This window comes from Ischnura elegans, chromosome 5 (assembly GCF_921293095.1).
Source record: "Ischnura elegans chromosome 5, ioIscEleg1.1, whole genome shotgun sequence".
NCBI classification, from domain to species: Eukaryota; Metazoa; Arthropoda; class Insecta; order Odonata; family Coenagrionidae; genus Ischnura; species Ischnura elegans.
In genome coordinates, this window is record NC_060250.1 from 89,567,160 (window position 1) to 89,591,359 (window position 24,200).

Genomic DNA, 24,200 nt, shown 5'->3' on the forward strand with positions numbered 1-24,200 from the left:
CACATGAATACGGCCCTTTAGTGATGATACAGTGGCCCAAATATGACCAACTTTTCAAAACCACGCGCGATCTCGTTAATCCTCGGAATTTTTTTAATTTATCCAGGTGGTGTTGCGTTGGTATGATTTTTATGGAATAAAAAAACGCGATATTCCTTTCACCTGGTGCTTTGCCTATACTTCCAATGACTTTAGAAGATTTTGGCTTTCATCTGTCTGGTTTTACAACACAAAATGGTCGACCCGTTTTTCACTTGAAATTTGACATAAAGTAGGCATTATCTTTCGTTTACGAAAAATATAACTCGGAAAATTTGAACCATAATATAAAGTAGAGATTTATAAAGAGTACTTAGTAGAAATCTCGTAAAAAAACGTTTGTGACGAAGGAAATAAGAGTGATTTTTCAATCGCACGTCAAGGCTGAGCTACTCGCCGCGGAACTCTGAGGCTCGGTAACTGAAGCTGATTTTTCAAGTTTTTTGAATCGTTAGTCTTGAAAATCGTCATTTAAACCACGGAGAATCGTCTTCATTGACTTAAAACACTAAACTGAGGGTGTTAAAAAGGGTTATGTATGGATCGACTTGACCATTTAACGCATTACTCGAGTGAAAATACTAAGGATTGGATATTTTTCGGAACCATCTCACACATAAGAAATATGGCTCGGGTATTGAAGTAAAGTGAAGGGATGAAGTCCGCATGCTTAAGTGAGAGGAAAATGAACTGTTTCCTCGAAACGCAACAACCGATACCCTTTTTTCCTTTCCACCTTCGCCGAGGTGAGTCGCGCGGAAAGGGGAGTTTTCACATCACAAGGCATCTTTTGCCTTTCGTATTACTGCATCCGTCCGATGTGATATTCATTTGTAGCGTTTAGTTTCTTTCTTGAACTTAAAAAAAACAAGAATTTTTAAGGTTGATTATACGACGTGAGAAGTATAGATTTTTTTTGGCTCTACAAAACTAAAGCTAAGTTCTTTACTTCATTCGCTTAGTCAACTTGAGTTCAATGAGGATTCAAGATCCATAAAGATCGATGATATAGTTTTTAATAAAAATTCCAGTTTCCGAAATCTTGCAGTTTTGGTAGGAAAGTACTTGCCCAGTCACACAAGTGTGTAGCAACAGGCAATTTTCTGCAGGCAGTAATACTGTAACATGGAGATGTAGCAGGAGTCGATGTAGGCTGCTAACAATGAAGATTCGATGGAATGGTTTGGACGATGTTTATTGAATTATGTACAATTCTACACTGAACTGCCGGCCGAAAGGCCGCAGTATTTATTCAGTTTGCCAACTTCCAGTATGTTCTATCTTACTGTTCTTGAACATTAAAGAAACTTCTAGAAGGGAATTCTAGAAGGCTAGAAAAATTAAGTAATAAAACTTTCCGGCACGGAGAATCGAACCCGGGCCGCCCGCTTGGGAGGCGACTGCGCTACCGCTGGGCTATCTGGACTGTTGGAAGGAAGCGATGACGGAGCGCGCTTTAAATTGCCTCCGGGCAAGCGATGTGGCGGCGAGGCAGGAGGTGCGGCCGCCACAGAGACATCAAAACCTGCTGGCTGAGCACGAGCATGTTGGTTTTTCTGCTTGAGAATTTGAAAGGGCCCAATATTACATGATTCATATACGTAGTATTTAATCTTTATTATAACTGTGAATATGACTATACTCAGGGCTCTCCCTTGTAGTTATAAGTGATATTTTTCTTGGAGCCTATGGCGTCAGAATCGATGGAATCGGTATCGGTAGAATCGGAATCGAAATATCGGAATCGGGATCGGAATCGTTAAAATTTTGGAATCGATCCATCACTAGTAATTTGTTATATAGAAATGTTATTGCATTCAATATTTCTCAGTTCTAAATTGTTAGAAACAAAGGCCTGTTATTTATTTGTACATTTAATTGATTTAGCAGCTATATCAACAGTGGAAAAATCTCGATCAAGAATGAGAGGAAACAAGTATTTATCTAATTTCTCAATCTACTTTGGATATTTTCAGTGGGCCTCCAAGAGAAGGTGCTTACATTCAAGGACTCTTCATGGAAGGTGCTCGTTGGGACATCCAAGTAGGATCAATAATGGACTCTCGTCTTAAGGATCTATTCCCAGTGATGCCTGTTGTATATCTGAGGGTAAAATTTAATCCTCTTTTCCATCAATGTGATCACTAATATTAATCTTAGCTTTTTTATAGAAATAATTTACTAAGGAAACAAGGAGTGAATCAATTAATTAATTAAAACATTAGAAGCATAATTATTTTATTACGATTCACATGTAACTTTAACTTCCTTCAGTGGGGTAGCCAGGAATTTTGTTTGGGGAGGGGTCCAAAACCAGGGGGGAAAATTAAAAAAAATGGGATACCAAGTTGAAGGCTTTAATCTAATTTTAACATTTTTCATAACCAAAGAAACTCCATTTGTCAAAGAAATCTTTTGTAATTTGATGATTTTTCAATATTTTGTTTTCTTTCATGTAGCAAAGTAATTGTGTTTTTATATTTTGGGGTGAGGGGGGGTCCAGATCCCCCAGACCTCCCCCCCTCGCTATGCCACTGACTTCCTTAAAATATGTTTATTTGTACCATTTGTAATTTCCCTCGTAGCCTAGGGGGCCATGGCCCCCTCTCTGCCTCTGTGAAAGGGGTTGCCAGGGTATATGTCTGGTGGGCTTGATGCCAATGACCTATTGCAATGTTTAAACAGATCACTATGTATAAGGGTTGTACCAAAAGTAAGGTTCCCATATTTTTTACAAATACAAAACTTTGTTTATTTATATTAATTTTCATATCGTTGAAAAGCTTACACTTTTGATTATTTTTCAACGTAGTCTCCATTTTTTTCGACACACTTTTAAAGACAGTGGTGCAGCTTTTCTATCCCTAAGTTGAAGAAGTCTCCCGCCAACCCGTTGAGGAAGTGTGCGACCTCTGCTCGGACTTCATTGTCGCTCTTGAAGCGTTTGCCACCTAAGAGTTTTCTTTCGGGGACATAATGAAATACCCAAGCTCCATCTCCGGTGACAATAGAGACCAACAACTCCTCCCCACCCCTTAAATTGTTGAAGAAATTTGCGAGCACACTCAAGGCTTTGCTGCATGTGTCCGTCAGTCAGCATACGGGGGACCCAGCAAGCACACATCTTGCAATAACCCAACGTTTCTGTTAAAGTTCTTTCAATTCTGCCGTGGGAAGCTTCAGGAATGTATTCAACAAGTTCACGGACAGTGACCCTCCGATCTTTGAGCAGCTCACTGTCGATCTTCTGGACAATCCAAAACCGGCGCTCTTCCACTCCGTTCTTCATCTTGAACTTCCGTGCGACCCTCGGCAAAAGCCGCGCAACATTTGCGGACGAGCTGAAAGGACATGCACTCTTCACCATAAAGTTTAGTCAGTTGCTGATGAATCTCCAATGGCGGTAACTTCCTTGCGAGGAAAAATCGGATTACTGCTAGATCCTCACACTAGCGGTAACGGGGATCATCACTTTCATTGTTGACGGTTGCTAAGCCAATAATGAGCGACAAAGTTAATCGCAAACTGGCGGACTCGAGAGTAGGGGAACCACTGCGCACGGCAATGTTGTGGGATTTAGCGTAGCACCTTGGCTCAACATTGTAGCTCATTGGGAACCTTACTTTTGGTACAATCCTCGTAGTAGGCAGAGGTTAGCATCTGTCAAATTCAGAATGCAAGATAAGTTAGGTACAGCTGTGGTCTTACAAGACTATTATCTTATTGAATTAAGCTTTAATAGTATGTGGAAACCTGTGTTGAATTAAATATTTAAAAAAATGAAGAAACCAGAGAAAGGCTTAAAAACTTGGTATGCACTGAACTTGGAGGATACCTTAGAGTAAGTAAGGAGACTTTCTGTGTTCCTTGGATAAGTAATGGCTTAGACAAAGTCTCTGTTCAAATGATATTGATGGGATGAGATATAAAATAGTGATGCCAGTTTTTTTAGTGGATTAATCCAGAATTCATAATGAGTTCCATTATCTCAGCCACGGAAATATACCGTATAAGCGTGTGTAAGAGGTGCACCCCTATTTTGAGCATCGAAGCTATAAAGAAAAAAAATTTTGTGGCATTTTTTTATCCTATCATGCGGTGTTGCAGACGTATGCCTGGAATTTCGACAGTTATCGAAATTTCCTCTTTCAATGCTAATTTAAAGAGAAAATTTTGATAACTGCGGCGGTAATAGTGGCATAAGAGGGAGTAGAAAGAGCCGATCCTCTCTTTGCATACGCCATTGCTCTATGATGCTAGTCCCACTCACAAACAATTTTGTTTAGAAGCTCTCGCACGAGTATTGCAATAGAATTGCAGCCGTGGAAAATTTTAAGTCAAAACACGACAGGCACATAGCATGAACCTTCCCAAGAGATTGGGCAACCGTCAGGGCAATCTCAGCGCCGTAGGATAATAACCACGTCGTAGATTTAACGGAGCTACACTCGGCCCTCCATCAGCTAATGCCTCTGCCATTTTTTTTTCCTTTCCGAGACCCCACAGGAAAATAGGAAAATATCAAGTTATAGGGGAACAATGGAAACGTGTTTCATCCCTACCCCATCTCACCAACTGACCTTTTTCGGTCTACCAGGTTCAATTCTCCCAGTTTATGGAGGCCAAATGCTAGGTGAGTCACCTACTGAGTCCAAAGATATCTCGATATCTTTCAGCAATTGTATGACACGCAAGAGGTTCTAAAAAGAGTGAGACCTAACGCGACGTATATCTGACAGAATTTAAATTTTTTAAGCTCTAATTGATTGACACAAAGATTTATAGTTAAAACAAGGCTACTACTATTCAACATAGTCCAAACAGCACAATTTCGGAAGAAACAAGCGTAGCATAAGTGCATTCAAACAAGACGAGACGGACTGGAAACTTCAGGCAACGCAAACTGCGTATATCACTTTGCTGCGCCTTCGCCCCTTCGCTTTGAAGGCAATGACGTCACTTGCAAGATCGGACGTGTTCTTTCCTTACTCCTTTGCTCATAGCCTCCTTGCTTGAAATACGGAGGGGAGGGAGCGCGCTCCTTCCCCTCGACCTCTTCTTCAGCGCTCTTCACTTAAAAGCATTTCCAATGTCTTCTATCCACCATTTATTCAAACAATGAACACACTCGTTTGAATTTTTTAAACTGCAGGTTTTGACACCAATATAATTTTCAGTTACAAAAATCCTCATATTAGCTTCTGAAGATGACTTTTGAAAAATCATGTGCTCAGCGTAATGGCAAGACAGATGTTGACTATTAACCAGGTATGTCCTTCAAAACTACGCATTTCTCTACGTTTGATAAGCGATTACTATATGCAGTATAAATGACGCGGGATGCCCTCTCGTGGCATTAAATTTATCGTGCGCTCTGGAGCGAATCACCCCGCGCGATCTTTTCCATGTTCACCTCTGGGGTACCTACATGACGGCGCGATGCTTACAATAAATGCAAACAGGAGCATTTTAAAAATACCTCACTAAGGGAGAAACTCCCCTGCCTGCCGCTTGTTTTTGACCCAGGGTTCCAGATGACTGACTCACGCTGAATACCAAGGCCACTCAGTTCCCCTTGGACTTGTGACCGGCGATGGGGGGAGGGGAAGATAAGAAGTTTGTGTAAGAGGCACTCCCCCATTTTCGGCTGCAATTTCTGGGAAAAAAAGTGCGCCTCTTACATGCGCTTATACGGTAAACTGCTGGTCATCTCTTAGCATGTCAAATGTTATACTAAGAGATGAGCTTCAACTGCAAATCAGCAAGCATGCAAACAATGATGCTGTCTATGTTGACTAACAATACTGCAAGGAAATGCTGTGAGTTTATGGTGAGTTCTCACTCCTGCTGTAGCTATCAGCTCTCAATACTACCACAGCAAGGTGCCAGACTTACTGGCACTCTCAACACAGTCCTCAGCATCATGCAGCCCAGTGCACTACCTTGTGTCTTCTCCCCACACAAAACAATGCCAGCTTAAATGCCGTGGGACCCTCGTAATAATTTTACTCCTGCTGCCCAGGTAGTCATTCAGTTGAGTTTTGGTAAGCAATGTTATTGATGTAGCTACATTTCTGTATTTGGGGGACATCAACATGCTGTGGGCAACGAAATGAACATCATATGCCTTTATTTGGCTATGTTATTATTTACCCTACCACCTGTTAAATATGTGACCTTAGAAGTGAAGTGAAAATATATTTTAAGTATTAAAAAGTATTTTACTCTGGGTTCTGAGATGAGGTTAACTCCTCATATCATTTTTGTTTTCTTTCTAATACTTCTGTATGGATAGGTATTGGTGCTCATTAGTTTTAAGTAGGTAGCATTTCCTTATGGAATGCTTCAATACGGAAAATATTGTCTTCCTTCAGTTGTGATGGCTATAATGATTTTAGCTTTTTTCATGTGTAATTCTTAATGGCTAATTTATAATGTGTAATAGATTCAGACCTACCTTAGATATAATAATGCCACCTCAAGTGACTTAAGGACCTGTTCTTATTTTATTATGTTCATTTCGTTTGTATTTTTTCAGGCCATCACACAAGATAAACAGGATATAAAAAATGTGTATGAATGTCCAGTGTACAAAACCAGAATAAGAGGTCCCACTTACGTATGGACATTTAACTTAAAAACAAAAGTTAAAGCATCAAAGTGGACTCTAGCTGGAGTTGCCATATTACTTCAGATATAATCTGAAATACTTTCCAATTAGTTCTGTGGTATATTTTATATTGTTCGTATAATTTTAATTCAGAGGTCTTTAATTTTTGATCTTGAAAATGATGATTTATGTACAAAATGATTGGTTACTCATTGCCCTTTGAAATGATGATTAAAATATTGAAAAATGAGGCAATTGTATTTTTATTGTCTTTTTATAACCCTCTTATAAATTTGCATAAGTACATAATCTTAATCACCTCTTAAGTGTTAAAATAAACCAGTACATATAAAAGTTCACATACTGTCAAGGTGATAGTTAGGTGACCAACAGTGGTAGCCATGTGTTTAACAACCTATTGAACTAGAATTGGATTAAAAATTAATTATATTTTTCGTATTTGTAAAATATTTGAACTAGCAATGTATTTACCTTTACGGAGTCATCCACAAGTGCACGTACGTGTGAAAAATTCCCCTGGGGAAATCATTTGTTTTGATCAAGACATGCACCTGCCAGCAGGAAAAAGGTAGGTGATTGTAGAGCTAAGCACTTATTGAATGCATAATAAGTGCATGAATTAATGGTTTCAAAAACTTATCCTAAACAAGTGTATGATCTAATTCAATCCTTTTTTTGTCTTTTTTTTAGAAAAAGACTTTTTTAACTCTTTTTAACTTTAATTCTTATGCCAAAAACATCTTTATTTCTTTCTAGAAAAAGTCGTTTTTATGCCAATTTTTACGGCAAAAAAAATTGTCATGTTATATTATGTCTTCCTGCAGCCACTGGCAATGGTTTATGTTGATCATTTGTACCATACTTAAGGTATTATGGACGATTTTGGTGACTTAAAAATGAACCCTTATTTCTAAAGCATGTTGCCATTTTGCGGTTTTTGGGTCTTCTTGAAATCTACAGAAATTTTGGAAGTTTTCCATCGAATTTCCAGGAATGATGGATTTACGGAGAAGTATTTCCGATACGAAGGCATTTCACCAATATCCAAGACTTTGCCAAAATGGCCAGCGAAGAAGGTCGGCGCCCTCAAGAAAGTTGGCTCAGTTCTAGTCCTGCTGACACCACACAAGCATGACAAGCCCCAGATATGCTAAACTGCAATCGCTTCGGCTATTCCAGCGTCCACTGCTAGGCAGAAGTGCGCCGGTGACCACGACGGAGCCCGTTGCAATCGGCCGAGAAATCAGGCACCCACTTTTTGAAACTGCCGTGGCGACCATCCAGCATTCCAGGAAATGCCTGGTGTTCAAGAAGCATTACGAAAGCTTCCAACCTCAGCGAAGTCCCGCCAAAAAACTAGCCCATAAATTTCCAGCACCCTCGACGACCACTTTTCCCAGCCTCGGTCATTCGAATACCTGTGGAACAGGACTGCCAGCACCATCCAGCCACCCGAGAGAAACGCTACATCTACCTCTGGACCTTGACTTTTAGGAAAGAAGCACCAAAAACGAACGTCTCAACTCATCCGGAAACTGAAACAGCACCCGCCATTAAACTGGATATGGACTCTCCATCATCCTGAGGTAGCTTCTGATCACCTCGATTCAAACGCAACAACGACTGCAGTTGCAGACGAACATTGAATAAGATGTTCGCGGCCATTGCAATCAAGAACGTTCTCTAGATGCAACGGATCACTGCCACGCCTCATCATTGCTTAAGGGAATGCCAACGGCAAAATGGAAGTCTGGAGAAATGCAGAACCCTTATCAGCACTTACGCGGTGGATACTCTTCTCCTTACCGAGGTGAAACTCAACCTGGACTAGAAATGGCGACTTCCAGGCTTCCTGACACCGCCCTTCCAATCCGTACTGGTTTTCGTCCCATCGCAGCCGTGAACATCAATTTCATCGAATCTACCACTGAGTTGACTGCTGGTGAACTCGAAAAAAGATGTAGCCTCATCATGTGCAGGGCCGGAAGATGGTGCAACGTGATCTGCGAATTAGGTTCTGCCACAAGTGATATGTGCTCCTCCCTGACGGTGCCCTTGGGTGTTTTGGTCTCGTCATGACGAGAGAAAAACAACCAAGACGGCCATCAAAGTACTGGCTTCTGATCGGGCTATCATCAGTAGAAAAGCGCTTTTAAGTGTCCAGAAATTTTAAGTTAGGCCCGCCGAATTTTGCTCTTCTCTATAACTATAGTTGCTATAGTATATAATGCTGACGTTATATCACAGGATTGCTCGTGAGATATAATTCCGGCTTTTAAAGCTGCGTGAAGCACAGTGGATGCAATGTGTGCATCAGCCTGCAGCCCTCTCACTTACGCTATATCTATGAGACATTATGTCAGTCTCAGTTAATTCTAATTTGACTTTGGAATTTCTTTTTCTTTAGACTTGGTGAATGCCACATACTTAACGCAACATTCGTCATGATTATCTTCATCAACTTGTGTATCCTCTAAGTTTTGACTATCATTTAAAAATGACAATAGGGAAACTGTTGATTCAGATGAATCAAATTTAAGCCCCTTGTTCATATGATGACGCTCAGCCCTTTCTCGCTTTTTTTGGACTCGGGTAAGTCGAAATCTCCTTGGACCTCTCTGATCCACAGGAAACTGGTGCTCAAAAATAGGAATTGGTAGCAGGAGCCCGTATGGCGGCGTGAGATAGGTTGAATTACTGTTTTGCGTAACTGCTTTGATAGACGCCTTTTTCCAGCAAAAACTTTGTCAGAAAGTTGTCGGGCAATGAATGAAAATGACGTGGCTCATTGTACCTTGGAGAGAGTTTTCCAATTTGCCGCCGAACTGTTGAGAAAACGTTAACGATTCACATGCACTCAAATCAGGCAAAATTAATGAAAATCTTACTGTCAAAATGATCACAATATGACCATTTATAGCAATAAATCGCAGAAAAGGACACTCTACTACTATCTGATACGTAAGACATACAGGCAACATTATCGAACCTGCCTACGTGACGAGACATCGCTCTCAATGATCTACAATCCAGACGTATCTCGTGTCACAACGGCTATCGAACCCGTGCAAATAAAAGCGGTAACAATAATGGAGAGATTGGGAAAATTTTCCCTCTATTCTCGCTCTGGCGGGAACAATGAAAGCCCTGACTATATGATATTACAAAAATACGTCCTTCGAGCTTAGAGGTTCTTAGCTACCGGTAAAACATGATCCAAGGCGGAATAAATCAGAATGAAGCACTGAACTCACGGATAATTATCGGCAATAATCAAAGCAAATGTAATGATATCTTTAAAATGAAACAGTAATGACATAAATATGAAATGGGAAACCGATGACTTTGACAGGGGCGCAGCTAGGAATTGAGAGGGGGTTTTGGTGCAACTACTACCGAGGTGTGTGGGGGTATGGTATACCCACCAGGATAAGCGGTAGGTGCGAGATTAAGAAATTGCGGAATTTTAAGATAAATGGTCCAAAATTGTGAGTTTTACGGCTTTCTGAGGGATATGTTATTAATCCTTCCACTATATCCTATTAGTAATATCAATCCAATAGGTCTCTGGACAAAATTTTAATATCCCTTCAAATATTAACTAAAAATCGTATACTATAGTAAAATTGTCAATAATGCCTCTTTAACGCACTTATTTTACGTATTTTCTTAAGAATTTACAAAAGAAATGACCGTAACAGTTTCACAAACACACCCACTTCAAATCGTAATTCCATTGGGCAGCCGGAAAGTGACGTCAGCTCATGCAATCGTGTGGGAAATATCAGCGGCGTTGCGCATTGTCACCAAATTTCTCGGCTTATTTAACGACTTTAAGTAAGGTTTTATTTCTTGCATATCTTTCGGAGGTTTTATCGTAAAAAACAAACCCCACGGAACCTGGTTTCATCAAGGCTGACCTCGGAAACTTGCCGAAAATTACAACGGCAGCAATGTTTACTTACATAAGCAACAGCAATTGCTACATACATGCTGAAAGCCGGGGAGTGAAGATGTATAGGTATGGAAATATAATATTACTGGCTCTTGTAAAATACATATTAAATGTGTTTATGAAATTTAACAATGAAATTCCATTTATTAGAGTCGGACGAAGATATTACGCTGACGACGCCATTGGCACACTCTAAACAAATGTTTAGACTGTGCCATTGGTTGTGTGCAAATTATGCACAATCAAAACGAATGTAGGTATCGTTCGAGCTCGTGTGTGCTCCTAGCACAAATAAGGCCTATTATGTGGAGGCACGAGTTTTTTAGGACGGTGAGGTGGAAGTTAAAGAGTCTTTCTTGCAATGATTGCATAGCTAGTTCTGATAAGTCTGAGAGCAGTTCAAGTATTATGTAAGCACAGCTGGGCAAAATTGAAATGCACAATACCTGTAACTTGGGTGTTTGATATCTAAAACAGTATTTGAAGTACTTTTTGAAAAAAAATATTTGTATGGAAACTCAGAGATCTTAAAAACATATTTAACCTGTTTTTGCTCGTAAGGATAGTTACCCAGTCAGCACACAGAAGTATATAATATGTATTATTTACTTTGAGCCAAAGTAAATCTTAAGTAAATGATACGTATTGCTTTGATATTGAATACATCAATAATACGTCTATATGTCCCACTTTATTTTGTAAATAATACGTATTACTAATACGTCAATTTACGTAAATGATATACATAAATAATACGTCAATGATATATGTATCTGGAATGTAAATTTTCATCCAACAACATTGCCTAGATCTCCACATAATATCCGAAGTTGCCGCCAAATGCCATCTATGTAATATCCTTTTGTATATTACCTAATATCCAATTTTCATCCAATAATATTGCATGAATATCCAAAAAGTATCGAAATTAGCAAAACAAAAACTAAAAACTCTGTTCTGGTGGCAGTATGTATTTAGTGCAATCATGGAAGTACTAGTGCATTCATTGTGCCATTTAGTGTGAGGGACAGCTTCAGCATTTTGAGGCGTTTACATGCATTTGAGAACATCCTGTCTAGGAAGTAGAGAGCCTTCATCAACATAATGTAACATGCTAATGTGTTTTGCATTGTTCTGGAACACTGTGGGAACACTTACCAGTTTGTTTTAGACTTCTACCTGACAAATAATTGAATAAAGAATAAAATCAGTGAGATTCTGGTTTAACATGGTCTACGGAGAAAATAGAAAACACATAGAGTGCTGCTTTGACAAAACAATTTTATTTAACTAAATATTACACATATTTTTACAAATATACCACACAATCTCAGAAATATATAAGAAATTGAATTCATTAGACACAACAAAGGGGCCAGGCCCAGATGGTATTCCACCTCTGGTGCTTAATTATTGTCAAGAGGTTTTAGCGGATCCTCTCACGGAATTATTTAATCAGTCTATCATCAAATGTAAAAAAAACGATCGTATTGCATGAGTAAATTCAATAAGCATAGTAAGTTAAAAGTCAGTTCAAGAAGTAGTCAGAATTTCGATTACAAATAAAACCAGCCAAACATTTTCTGAATATTTTGATAAGTGTTGATAAATAACAGATACCGTAAGAAATGCCCTTGTTCAATATATACGAAAAATAAAGGCCAATAGGATCAATATCAATGTTTTTGCCTGATCATCCTTCCTTAAGGTCAACAGAATCCATGAAGAACCAGCTCACTTTTCCTCGTATTTCTTCATAATTGGCATTTGGAAAATTCTTTCTTACTACACCTGTGAACAATATTAGATAAACACTTTATTAAAATCTATTAGTGATACATCTAATTTGTCTAATTAAAGTTAGTCATTTTGTTAAAAAGTAATCTCTATTAATGGGATTTTCCCTAAAGCTATATAAATGCCAACAGGGCAATTTCATCTCAAATCAGGCAGATTGCGCAAAATCATGTCAGGTGACCATCACCGATTTCTCTGAAATTTATATATGTGAAAGCAGTATTCTTATGATGAATAATGATGCCTTTATCTCAGCTCAGAACCGAACCGTCATAAAGTTACCGTCCTTTGAACATTGCAGTGTCAGGCCTCAAATTCAAATTTTATCATTCTTTACACAAGTTAATCTAAACAACATAATATGGCTGATTTTCCAGTTTCAACCAAACATACAATTGACATATAATGCAGAGCTAAAAAAAAACTAGGACTAAGGGCCAATGCTGATGCATACTGTTGGCATCCTCTTCCTCATAGTGCTCAATCAACATTGTGCTCTCATTTTACTTGGATGATGATAAAGATTGTTCTTGTGTAACTCCTTATCAGCAAGATGTGTTCACTGCTATTGAGAATCATTCAGACAAATTCATGGCTGAAGTTTAGGATTGAACAAAGAAAGGAGTGTATCCCCACTATATCCGTAAAATAGAAAGGGAAGCTATTCAAAAAAATAATTTGGTAACACTAATTGGTGTGGCATTGATGCTTCATTTTGACTTTTACGAGAATTAGAGTGTGATTCTTCCAGATTAAGTACAACCCTATCGCTGGCAAAAAGTACAGATATCAATATTTACCTGTATGGAATATAATAACTAAGGTATGCAGGCACTTCAGATGATTTCTCACATGACACTGCACATGCTTTTCTTAAGATGAATCATATAGAAGAACAATAGTGTAAAAAGATATCATATGGAGAAATAAATCATATATATTTCATAAAAGTCAGCTGCTAATTAAAAAAACATTTCAGATATTTGACTTGGGGAAAGGTCTTAAACGGGAAGCAAGTCATAGATGGTTGTTCAGTGCAACTGGTCATGAGTAGGGGCCATCTGATGGAGTTGTAGGAATTGGTCAAAAATTATGTCACAAACTAAAACCTGAGATATTTCAACTGTGGCAAGTAAATTTAAAAAAGTCCTTTGTATAACATGTGAGTATTTCCTTGACTAATATCAAACTTTTGCATTTAACGCATGTTAACCTAGCCAAATAGGGTAATTTACTGCATCAAAGAAAACGAAAGGTATTGATTGCGATTCGTTACCCACCTTTAGTGCATTCATAATATGTTTACAATTTATTTGATTTTTCGAAATCCCTGTTTAGACAAATGTCAATGGTCAATTTTAACCTCATTTGAAAAAGGTCAGATTGGCGGCGATGCGATGCCACTCCATGTGACGTCACAGGGACCTAGATGCTATACGAGTATATAGGAGTTTTATATCATCTGAGATTATACCAATGCACGCATGAGGCACAGAGCTCCGGGAAACATCCCATAACAATCACCTATTAAAAATGTCTTTAGTCAGAGAGTTTCCTTTGTTTGATAGGGTATTAATAATCCTTATTTAAACCAAGCACTACCTGCGAGAAGGGAACTCTACGCTACCGCCATGCTCGGCAGCAAGCAGCCAGAGGTAACACGGGCTTTTTGCAGCATTCATACTCAGGCGTCGCGTTTTCGTAGGCTTGAAAATTTTAACTTTTCATTTAACTGCAAAAACAGATATCACCATTTAAAAATCTAAAAGCATGAAATATGCACTCCAGGAGTAATAATCGTTCGATTTAGACAATAAACAATAATAGGAAACCACCCTATGTAGACAAAAAATGATTGGGTGAAAGGAGCACCTGTACATGGCATCAACACTTTCATGTCTTGGTAGTTTTTTTAGCTCTGCATTATATGTCAATTGTATGTTTGGTTGAAACTGGAAAATCAGCCATATTATGTTGTTTAGATTAACTTGTGTAAAGAATGATAAAATTTGAACATGGCCACTCATAGACATTTCACTCTCACTTCTTCAAAAGCTGCTGAGACATTATTTTCCCATGAAGTACATGTTTGATATTTATCACTTTCTTTAAGTAAGTAAATTCTTGCCTACTATGAAACTTGCATTTAAACATGCTAATTAGCTCAATTTAGACAAAAAAATAATTAGGTGAAAGTAGCACCTGTACATGGCATCGACAGTTTTATGTCTTGGTAGTTAACAGACACGGGACAACTAAAGCTCGCTCTGTAATGCACACAATCAAACAGGCTGTGACTCTAACAAATTCAGATATAATGACATATGTACAGTACTCAAAATCTCACCATGAATGACTTGTGTGTTTCCGAAAAACCTGGTCAATTTCAAAAATCACTGCTGTGTCTTTAGAAGAGAATGACATTAGTGTCTTGCTTATACATCCACAAGGTCCATCGAATTGTTTCACATGGCCCAAAGTAGAAGACTTATGTGAAGTGCCATTGAAAAATACTCTGTGCAAATTGCGACTCATTCACAGTTTCCAGCCGGTAGCAGTGGGTGTTTGCACACATTGGATGCCGTGGAAGTAAACAAGATTGAACTTGCTTTCACTCAATAGATGTAACCAATCATTCAGATATCAACTTTTCACTGTTATGAATGCTAAGTAGAATGGAACTTCATTTTTCATCCCCATGAAGGTATGCAATCTTGGTGTAAAAGAGTCGAAAACATGCCTAAATTTGACATGCCTTAAAACAAAAAGTATAAAAATACTACCTTTTTTTTATTTTTTTAATTGAAAGCAGAACATTTAAACTACCCCCTGAGAAATTTTAAAGAAAATAAAAGGTGGCCTTTTTTTAGTAATAAATTGTTAAATAATGACTAATTTTTATTGTTTAAACAAGTCCTATTTGTTTATTATTGCTTGAAATGACTTTCAAGTTATGCCATAATGTGCATGAATGAATTCTCTTCAAAATGAAACAATAACCACTGCATTACAGGCCATGGTTCCTTAGTAATCAGCATTTATGTGATTTTTCATTTTTTACTGTGAGGCCTGACACTGCAATGTTCAAAGGAAGGTAACTTTATGACGGTTCGGTTCTGAGCTGAGATAAAGGCATCATTATTCATCATAAGGATACTGCTTTCACATATATAAATTTCAGAGAAATCGGTGATGGTCACCTGACACCCCTCTGCCGATTCGAAATGAAATCCCCCAACAGTCAACAAAGGAAATTTCGAAAAAATCAGTTCTAAGTGTAAAAATTGACAAGTTATTCACATTGAAAATTCGAAGTACTAATTTGATGTGAGAATTTAATTCGAATTGCAATAACTTAAAACCAATGTGTACAAACCTAAAGACTAAAATACCCCTTCAACAAATATGATTACATTTTGAAGGAAGCTAAACTTATGACTCGACAGCGAATTTAAAAAATGGAAATAACTTTAAATGACTCAATAAATAGTTAAGCCGGGAAGTTTTTCTTCATAATCCTCCCACCATACAGTGATAAAATGCGTCAAGCATAAAAATAAAATTAAGTTTAAGCATATGCAACGTTTTTCAATCCACAGAAGATGGATTGAAAAGATGATTGACTGAGCTGTCTCAGGAAGTGTAAGAAGGTTGAAAATATTAAGAATACGCTTCACTTAAAATAAAAATTGTTGCAATGAGCAACACTTCTACTTACCCAGATTCTGGTGAAGGAAGAAAAAAGAGAACTTCAGCGGTTGATAAACTTTTGTTGGAGAAGTTTCGAAAAAAACAACACTACAAATTTTGTTGTAACGGTAGATGATTACGCAGGTGCTGGTGAAACAGGTAAAAGAAGAGCTTTAGAGGTTGATAAACTTCGGCAGGATCAATTTCGCTAACGACGAACACAACACAGTTAACGTAACATCAATCGTTGCAGCAGGTGGTCGTCGAAGTAGTTAAGGGACGCATGTGCGCCATGTGTGTATCGATGGAAATCGACTATTGGTGGAATCGACCATCGATGGTATCCCAAATCGATAGGTCGAAATCGCGGGCGGGAGTCAATCTTGGCATTCAAAAAATTAAGTTTCGCCTTACGACTTGAGGAATAAATCCCACTGAGAAATATATCTTTTTTGTGTCATCGCCTCAGTAGATTAAAAAGCACGAGTGAAATCACATTCTGAAAAGCATTCTTCTTTATGAAACGAGGGAAACTTTTCATGGCAGGATTTTTTTACATCTTAAGGGAATTGATTGATCTTTGAATAAATCTGCATTTCATAGCAACCCAGGCGGACAGCGTTCTTGGATGTTCCGAACAGAAATGATAAAACAAACGTGGTAGGAATTTTCTCGGGCGTTCACCTGCGTTCCAACACAGCCCAGTTGGATAGCGCTCATGAGTGTTCCAGAACAGAAAGGCGCAAACACCATAGGTAGGTGTTCTACTGTGTTCCTATAGTGCATTTCTGGAACAGCGTTTGCAAACGTGCAAAAAAAGAGGAACCCCCTGCTCCGTACCACTAGAAAGAAGCCTATCTTGGGGCTCAGTACAGCAGTCATACTAATAGGGTTGTTCAAGCCTATCAGAACGGTCTAAAAAAACGAATGTATATCACTTCTGATGAAATTTCATTTCGATTGGGATGAATGACAGATGCGTTGAAAAAGTAATGATGGCATTATTAGCAATCAAAATACGAACAATTTTAAACGCCGCCAAAAACGGTCGGCCATCTTGAAATAGAGGTGATGACGACACAAGCCTGTACCACCTGTACGGCTGGCCTGTACCCTCGATCGCTCGATGCCAAGCTGAGTACTCTGCATGCCGACTGGACATTTGCCAAGGTTATTCCTTATTTTGAAATGGCCTATGTTGTGCATGAAGCTTCCGGATGGATCAAGGCGACATGAAATCCATTCTTCAAGTTAGGCAGGCAACGTATGTAGCGTTGACAGGAATTGAAAGTTTTGTATAGCTGCATTTGCTAGGAAACTACGTGCAGTGAACTTTCATTGTGCCTCTAGTGCAAGTGAACACAATTTGTGCCCTTGAAGTACCCCTAAGTGAATGATTGCATATAGACGATGAAGTAAAGAGTGAAGTGAGCTGTGAATGTAACTGCTTTGACGAAATTATTTATTTCTTCCATGCTAGTTCAATCAACCCTATACATTTCGATCTAAGGTATCTAACTATTGCCTAGGGGATATGTTTCATATTTGAGCTAGTTGTGCTTTAGGGATACATCGAACGCATATTAATTTTCAATCGTTTGTTCGCTTCTAAGTTCCGTTCGATGTTATTACCTATTCATTTTGAGCATTCACGAGTGTTTTTCATTTCACGAATTTCGTTGCGCTGTTGTTTGTTTTTGTTTTGGTCATATTTTGGTTACGGTAAGAGTACGGGTAAGAGTAATAGTGAAATTCGAAGTTTTTTGATGTTACAATAAGCGGTTTAGCAATTTGTTTCAGCCTATTCATTTCATTTTCCTCGAAATGTCAATGTGAAATAACGTAAACTGATTCTAAGTCGTTAGTGATGAGTGAGAAGTGAGGTGTGGAGAATCTTTCGAACTTCAAGGAGTGCAAATTCTTTTAGCGTGTGCAGAGTGATTGGAAAACCAATTATCATGTTTTATATTTATTGTGAGTCAAGTTTTTCATTGAATCAGTTGATTCGGAATATACTGATTATATGTATCAAAAAGACAACTCGTGAAATGTGTACGTTGTAGTGCTATTTATGATATGATGAGCAATAAACATGTACAAGTAAGGGTAATTTTGCTTATTATTACTCTTACTAAAGGATAAATTTGGATTTTCTTTAAACACTGATCTGGCGGCAGACGCTGGAGATTTTGAAAAAAAGTGGAATAACCCTGCTGAGCCACTTAAACAACACTGCAGTAGGGCATCTACAGGCTTGTGACGTCACACATCAATTCAAGATGGAAGTAGGGCTTTTTGGCGTAACGTAAAATTTGTCACTGTTTAAAGCCTTCTCTAAACATGTACAATGAAGAAAATAGCATAATATTATTGTCATTGCTCCTTCTGAAGCACGATCTTTCGATTTCTTAAATAAAAAAAATATGGTGAACAACCCTATTGTAAGACGAAAACTCCCCCGTCTCGAAAGGGTCAAAAAGTTATTCTTATTTTGTTGTAATATCATTTAGTAACACCTGTGACTCAGTTATTATATACACAAAAGCCTATTGTCAAAAAATAGTCCGCGAATATCCCACAATGGTTTCCAATGTCCGTGGGCGAAATAGGAATATAGGGGATCAAAATAGGATATTCCAGGAATATCCCGTAATGGTTCGCAATAACCCTTGGACGAAATAGGAATATTGGGGATCAAAATGGGATATTCCTGGAATATCCTCTGCTGTGTGGGTAGTCCAGTAAATGAACTATCTGGCATGAATCCATGAAAATGGTTTATGTATATTGGACGTAAATATATGTATATTTTACGTCAATTCTAAAAGTATATGGAATGTAAATAATTTACATTCAGTTTACATTACATGCATCGTTAAATGGGTCAGAAAATAGGTTTAAATCAATCACGTATTAAATAAGACAGCATTTTATGTTGACCTAAAATAAAAGTTAACAACATTTTCCATGTAAATATTTTCGAGTATATAATATGTAAATTTTACATATTTCAATATACTTTACATAGTTTACCAAGATTGACTTAAAAAATATGTATATAATACCTCGTGTGCTGACTGGGTATACAAATAGTACACGAGAAAGGTATGTTTTATACATATATATTTTATATTTTAAAGTAAAACTTCTCAAATATTGCTCTATATGGTTGCATTATTCTCCTTGAGGAATACAATTTTTTCAAAAAGTGTCAGACAGAGATCCCCTCGAAATGGATAAAGCCAGCATGTGAAAAATCTTTCCACTGGTGAAGATGAGTAGGTATAGGATTGTGTCAAATCTGAACATTGCGTTAATATTAGAATTCATTTTCTTCATTCATTCACATTCGTCGGCACTTTCTCATCCAAACCAATCTTCGTTCTACGTCTTGGGGACCGTATGAAAATATTTATTCGGAGCATTTCTAGTCGTATTTCTGCACTTAGGCACAATACAGTACTTGAAGCTACGCTTCGACATATCGAGGAATAACTACGATACGAAAAATACGGCGTAATAACCACAATATCTCCACTGTAAACTTCAATAATGTGCACGATCAAGTGGTTAAGAACAACACTATTGCATGAGCTGACGTCATTCAAGATGGCGGCAGTGCGAATTACATTTTTCTTTGATGGCTTATAAGAGGTATTTTAAATGCTTATAATAAAAAAATAGATGACTTTACAGCCATATTGTTACAACTTTTAGCTTAATAATAGGGAAGTACACTAGTGTTTCAAATGCACCAAACACATGTTTTAAATTAGAGTTCAGAATAACATAATGTCCTAAAACCACAGTTTAAATCCTAATAGTGAATACTTGATTCGAGATGGACGTCCGAAATATGGAAAAATTCAAAGGCCGCTAAAACGGGTATCCATGTTGAATATTGGCCGTGACGTCACAAGGCAGTAGCAGAAGGCAGCTTCGACGCCGTTTAGTTCTACCACTATTATTGCATAGAAAAATTACAGAATTTGAGGGTATCCGTTTTTTGCTGTCATAAAATATCTTCAGAATATATATGTGGCTGCTTCTCTTTTGAGTAAATGACTTCATTATTGCGTAATATATTAATATTCATTTACGTGTCAACTTCAAGTTTGGAAAGAGTAGTACGAATAGCACATTGAATCTTTAATAAATAGATGAGGGTATTTATTTTTGCTGGGTATATTTTGGCACAATGCCGTTTATCATGCCAAAAATGTTTTTGTAAGAACCGAGTCAAACTAATAAACCTATTTCAGACTAGGTTAAAGTATACCGGGACTAGCCGCGGTGATAACTTTTACGGGAGTCACCCGCAATGCACAATCGTGATTAACCATGACCCGTGCACAATCGAAATATCCACAGGGAAGAATGACGCCTCGGTAGCCTAACTGGCTAAAGCACTCGACCGGAAATCGGGGGATCCGGGTTCGAATCCCGGTCAAGGCGAATGATTTTTTCTCTGTGGATCTTTCGCACTATTTCAGACGTTTGCTGCAAGACTTATTCGTTGCGTATGTATTCACGCCGGCCGGAACGTTCGCCCTTCGCAACTAGAATCATGGGATGTTAGCCTTATTTCCGTGCTGGCTGGTTGTTGCAATGGTTTGCTGTCCAGGATGGGTTGAAGAAAAGATAATCTTGGTTGGGAGAAGGAAAATTCCAAAGATTTATAAATGGTATACCAAACTTTGATGTATTTATGGTCACTGAATTTTTGAAAAAGGAGGACAGGTTCAACGCTCCATAGAAATGCGAGACGTTAAGGCTAACAATGGGAGACCACATACCTTGCTCCATCTTTTTCAATTAGGGCCTTAGTTATGCTGTGATTAATTAATTTTCACGCGTTACTTTTCACAAGTCATATATATAAATTCAAAATATCCTCCGTTACCTTATGGGTCGGTTGGGGTAGTGGTAGCGTGTACGAACGATTTCAAGGAAAGATTCCTATATTAAGGACCAGGGTTCAAGACTACGTCGTGGAATTATTTTTTGTTGTCTTCATTGTGATCATACGGTGTCAAGCTTATCATTAATTATAATTGCAGCAATCATTGACATGAGGCAATTTTTTTATCATCATAATGGCGTTAAGGTATTTTAGCAGTGTCATTACAAACGCAGAGATACGATGACTACAAGGGTTGGTGTGCGCTAAAATGTTAATTTTTTCTTTGCTTATACTGACCCACTTCCACATTAAAAATGAAAACCACTCTTGCAAGAGCACATACCATTAAAGGCTCGCGGCAAGCAATAATATGCGTAGAGACATAATTAATAAGAACACAAAGCGAATATAAAATGCCATATATCTCGAACACTTGTAATTCACATTACTCCAAAGGGAGTTTACTTACTCAGTACCTACCTCAGTACCTTGTACTCAGTACCTACCAGTTTACCTCAGTAGCAGTGCTAAAAGAACCATTCCGAAATATAATTTCAATTAACAAATGGGATGAAATAAAAGTTGAAAACCCTGGACCGGGCGCGCTGGCGTAAAAAATATGTCAATCTTTGAAAACCAAGGATTTGAACATTGTACGTACATATTGGGCTAGAATGGTCTCGTGTATTCCTACAATATACTTTGACTGCCGATATTGCGAGTTTTCAAAGTTCGAGGTATTGTAGCTAATTTTTTAGATCAGCAAAATGAAACCGTCATCAGTGGAGTACAAATTACGCCGCGCGACCTGCCGTGTACCTTTATATATGTATCACCTATAAATGTACTAATTTCAACAAATAAAGATTAACTTTAACAAAAATCGTTTGTTATCATATATGCACATATCATGGGCAAAGTACGCATTTTGCCCGGTCGTGTAAAATAACAGTCGCGCCATAATTCTTTAACCTAACTACTTTCAGTTTATAAATTACGTAGGTCTACGCGGAAGATGCTATATTTTGACTCAACACACTTTCTGATGTGACTGAGGTACCTATTAAGTAAATTATTATAATATAAATATCAATTTGATCTTACAATACCTTCAAATGAACTTCAAAACAGAATATCATCGATAGGTAAGAGTCAGGAGCAGCCTTGAACCATTTATTCCGTATAGCTTGTGCTTAAGGCACGGGAATGAATATCTTCTCCAGGCTTTTGTATCGACGTCGAGATGAAATTTGGAACAAAAATCATTTATAATTCTATTTTGAATTCATGCTTTCGGTACTAGACGACATATTTAGGAAGCAAACTCCACCGATTCCCGGAAACTCTCGCCGCGCTAAAGAAGGCGACGGAATACAGCGATACTCCACTGGTGACTACTGCCTTGTGACGTCACATCTCAATCAAGATGGAGGCACTGTGTTTCAGCGCACCATGAAATTTTCCGACTTTCAAAACGTTTTAAAGTGCATACCCCGGATGCAGGAAATAAAAGTGATTATACTAATGTTTCTTTTTTAGGCTAAACTTTCAAATTCAGCAATAAAAAAAAAATTAGTGCACTTCCCTATTACACCTACTTTTCAGAAACGGTGGGATATACCTACCTTACCTATACAGGTGTATGTATAGGTGTTCAGAGACCTATTAAGTAAAATGGATTAAACTGTAAAATTTTCTCGAGCTCTGGGGGAGGTTTTTCCCCCCCCCCTCGCTGCGCCACTGACTTTGACATGGCTTTCCTATACTTACCTCTAAACACGAAACCGGCTATCAACAAACTGACAAGGATCAAAGCGCTTCAGAATTAACATGTAACCTGATTGGATAACGCCTGTGACGTCACCAAAAAGTCCGATATATTTTCGTAAAAACGACAAAAATTGAGTTTTTTTATGAAACGAATGATTAGGATTTAAAAAAATTAAACTTTAAAGGTAGTACTTTACATCAAATCATTTAAAATAATTAACTTTCTGAAAGATTGTTTTTATGGTACCTTTGGCTTCAGACTAACTACGTTGTCAGTGCCCCATTCAACCATGTGCCCCTGCATTCCATTATAATCCCCCCACACACACATTACAGTTCTTATCTTTCGCGGTAAAGCGATATTTCCTCCCCCATCCCATCTTAACGATCTTGTTAACCTTCAGCAGACAATGATTCGTTCACTTGTGTCATTCCAAACTACTTCCCCAATTTTAGCGCAACGGTGTCTACTCCATCGGGCAACGGACCATCGTCATAAACTTCATCAACGTCGATGTGACCGTAGCCACCGAGAGACAAGGCCTACGCAAGCGAGCAGAGAACGTCGGTGACGTCAGGACGAGTGGGGTTACAAATGTTGTTAGGGAGTTGTTGATGGAAGGATAGTGGGGTTGTTGAAGAGATAAACAGAAGTCGCTTGAATGAGTGAGACGCGAAAATACAACTATAATTTGAAGAAAATAAAGAGGTTTTTAGCAGTGGTTCGTTCTACGGTAGGAGTGGTTGTAACTTAAGTTCTACTTAAATGTAAAAAGGTGGTGCAATTAGCCTAACTACTGCAGTGTTTCTGACTGCCGAGGAAATTACAAGACGGGGCCCAAGTTTCAATTTCCCGGGCGATCAAGGAGGGTTATTCCAATAATCGTATGGCCGGGCCATAAGTCGAAATCGACCATAACTACGGCCTCGAGACATACGTATGGCTTCGAGCGATTCTACTCTGTGCGAAAGGCTTTAAGTCGGGCGGTAGCTATGGCCTAAAGGCCGTAATAATATGGCCTGCCTAAGAGGCGGTCATAACTCGGGCCATATGAAATAACATTGCTCGCCTACGGAGTTATAGAAGAAATTTACGGAGTGTCGTCAATTATATAGCGATTGTTTCAAGAAATGTATGAATATTGCGGGGGAGCACATACACGGATTCAACGGGCATTGGCTAGATATAGAAAATAAAGACGCCGATTTCATCTTGAAAGAAGGAGTATACGGATTACGTGTAGTCCGGATACGGCCGTTCGCATACGATGATGGATATTTTCATTAAATATTTCCGCGCGTCAAAAGAAGTTGTTACTTAATTCGTAAATAGATATACTGGATGAACTAAAAGTTCGCTTGAAGTTAAAAAGTTAGAAATACTTTTTTAAAGGATGCTCTGTTAAAGTGAACGG

The 24,200-nt window shown here is 38.2% G+C and overlaps 1 protein-coding gene across 1 annotated transcript in view; it reads left to right on the forward strand.

Annotated features, from left to right (window-relative positions):
* The window catches only part of LOC124159740 (dynein beta chain, ciliary-like), a 255,329-nt gene extending 248,429 nt beyond the window's left edge, over positions 1 to 6,900 (forward strand). Inside the window, exons 82-83 of the mRNA XM_046535651.1 lie at positions 2,016 to 2,148; positions 6,578 to 6,900. Coding sequence (XP_046391607.1) covers positions 2,016 to 2,148; positions 6,578 to 6,739 — 295 coding nt within the window. The 3' untranslated portion in view covers positions 6,740 to 6,900. The remainder of the gene's footprint in view (positions 1 to 2,015; positions 2,149 to 6,577) is intronic.
* The last annotated feature ends 17,300 nt before the right edge of the window (positions 6,901 to 24,200 follow it).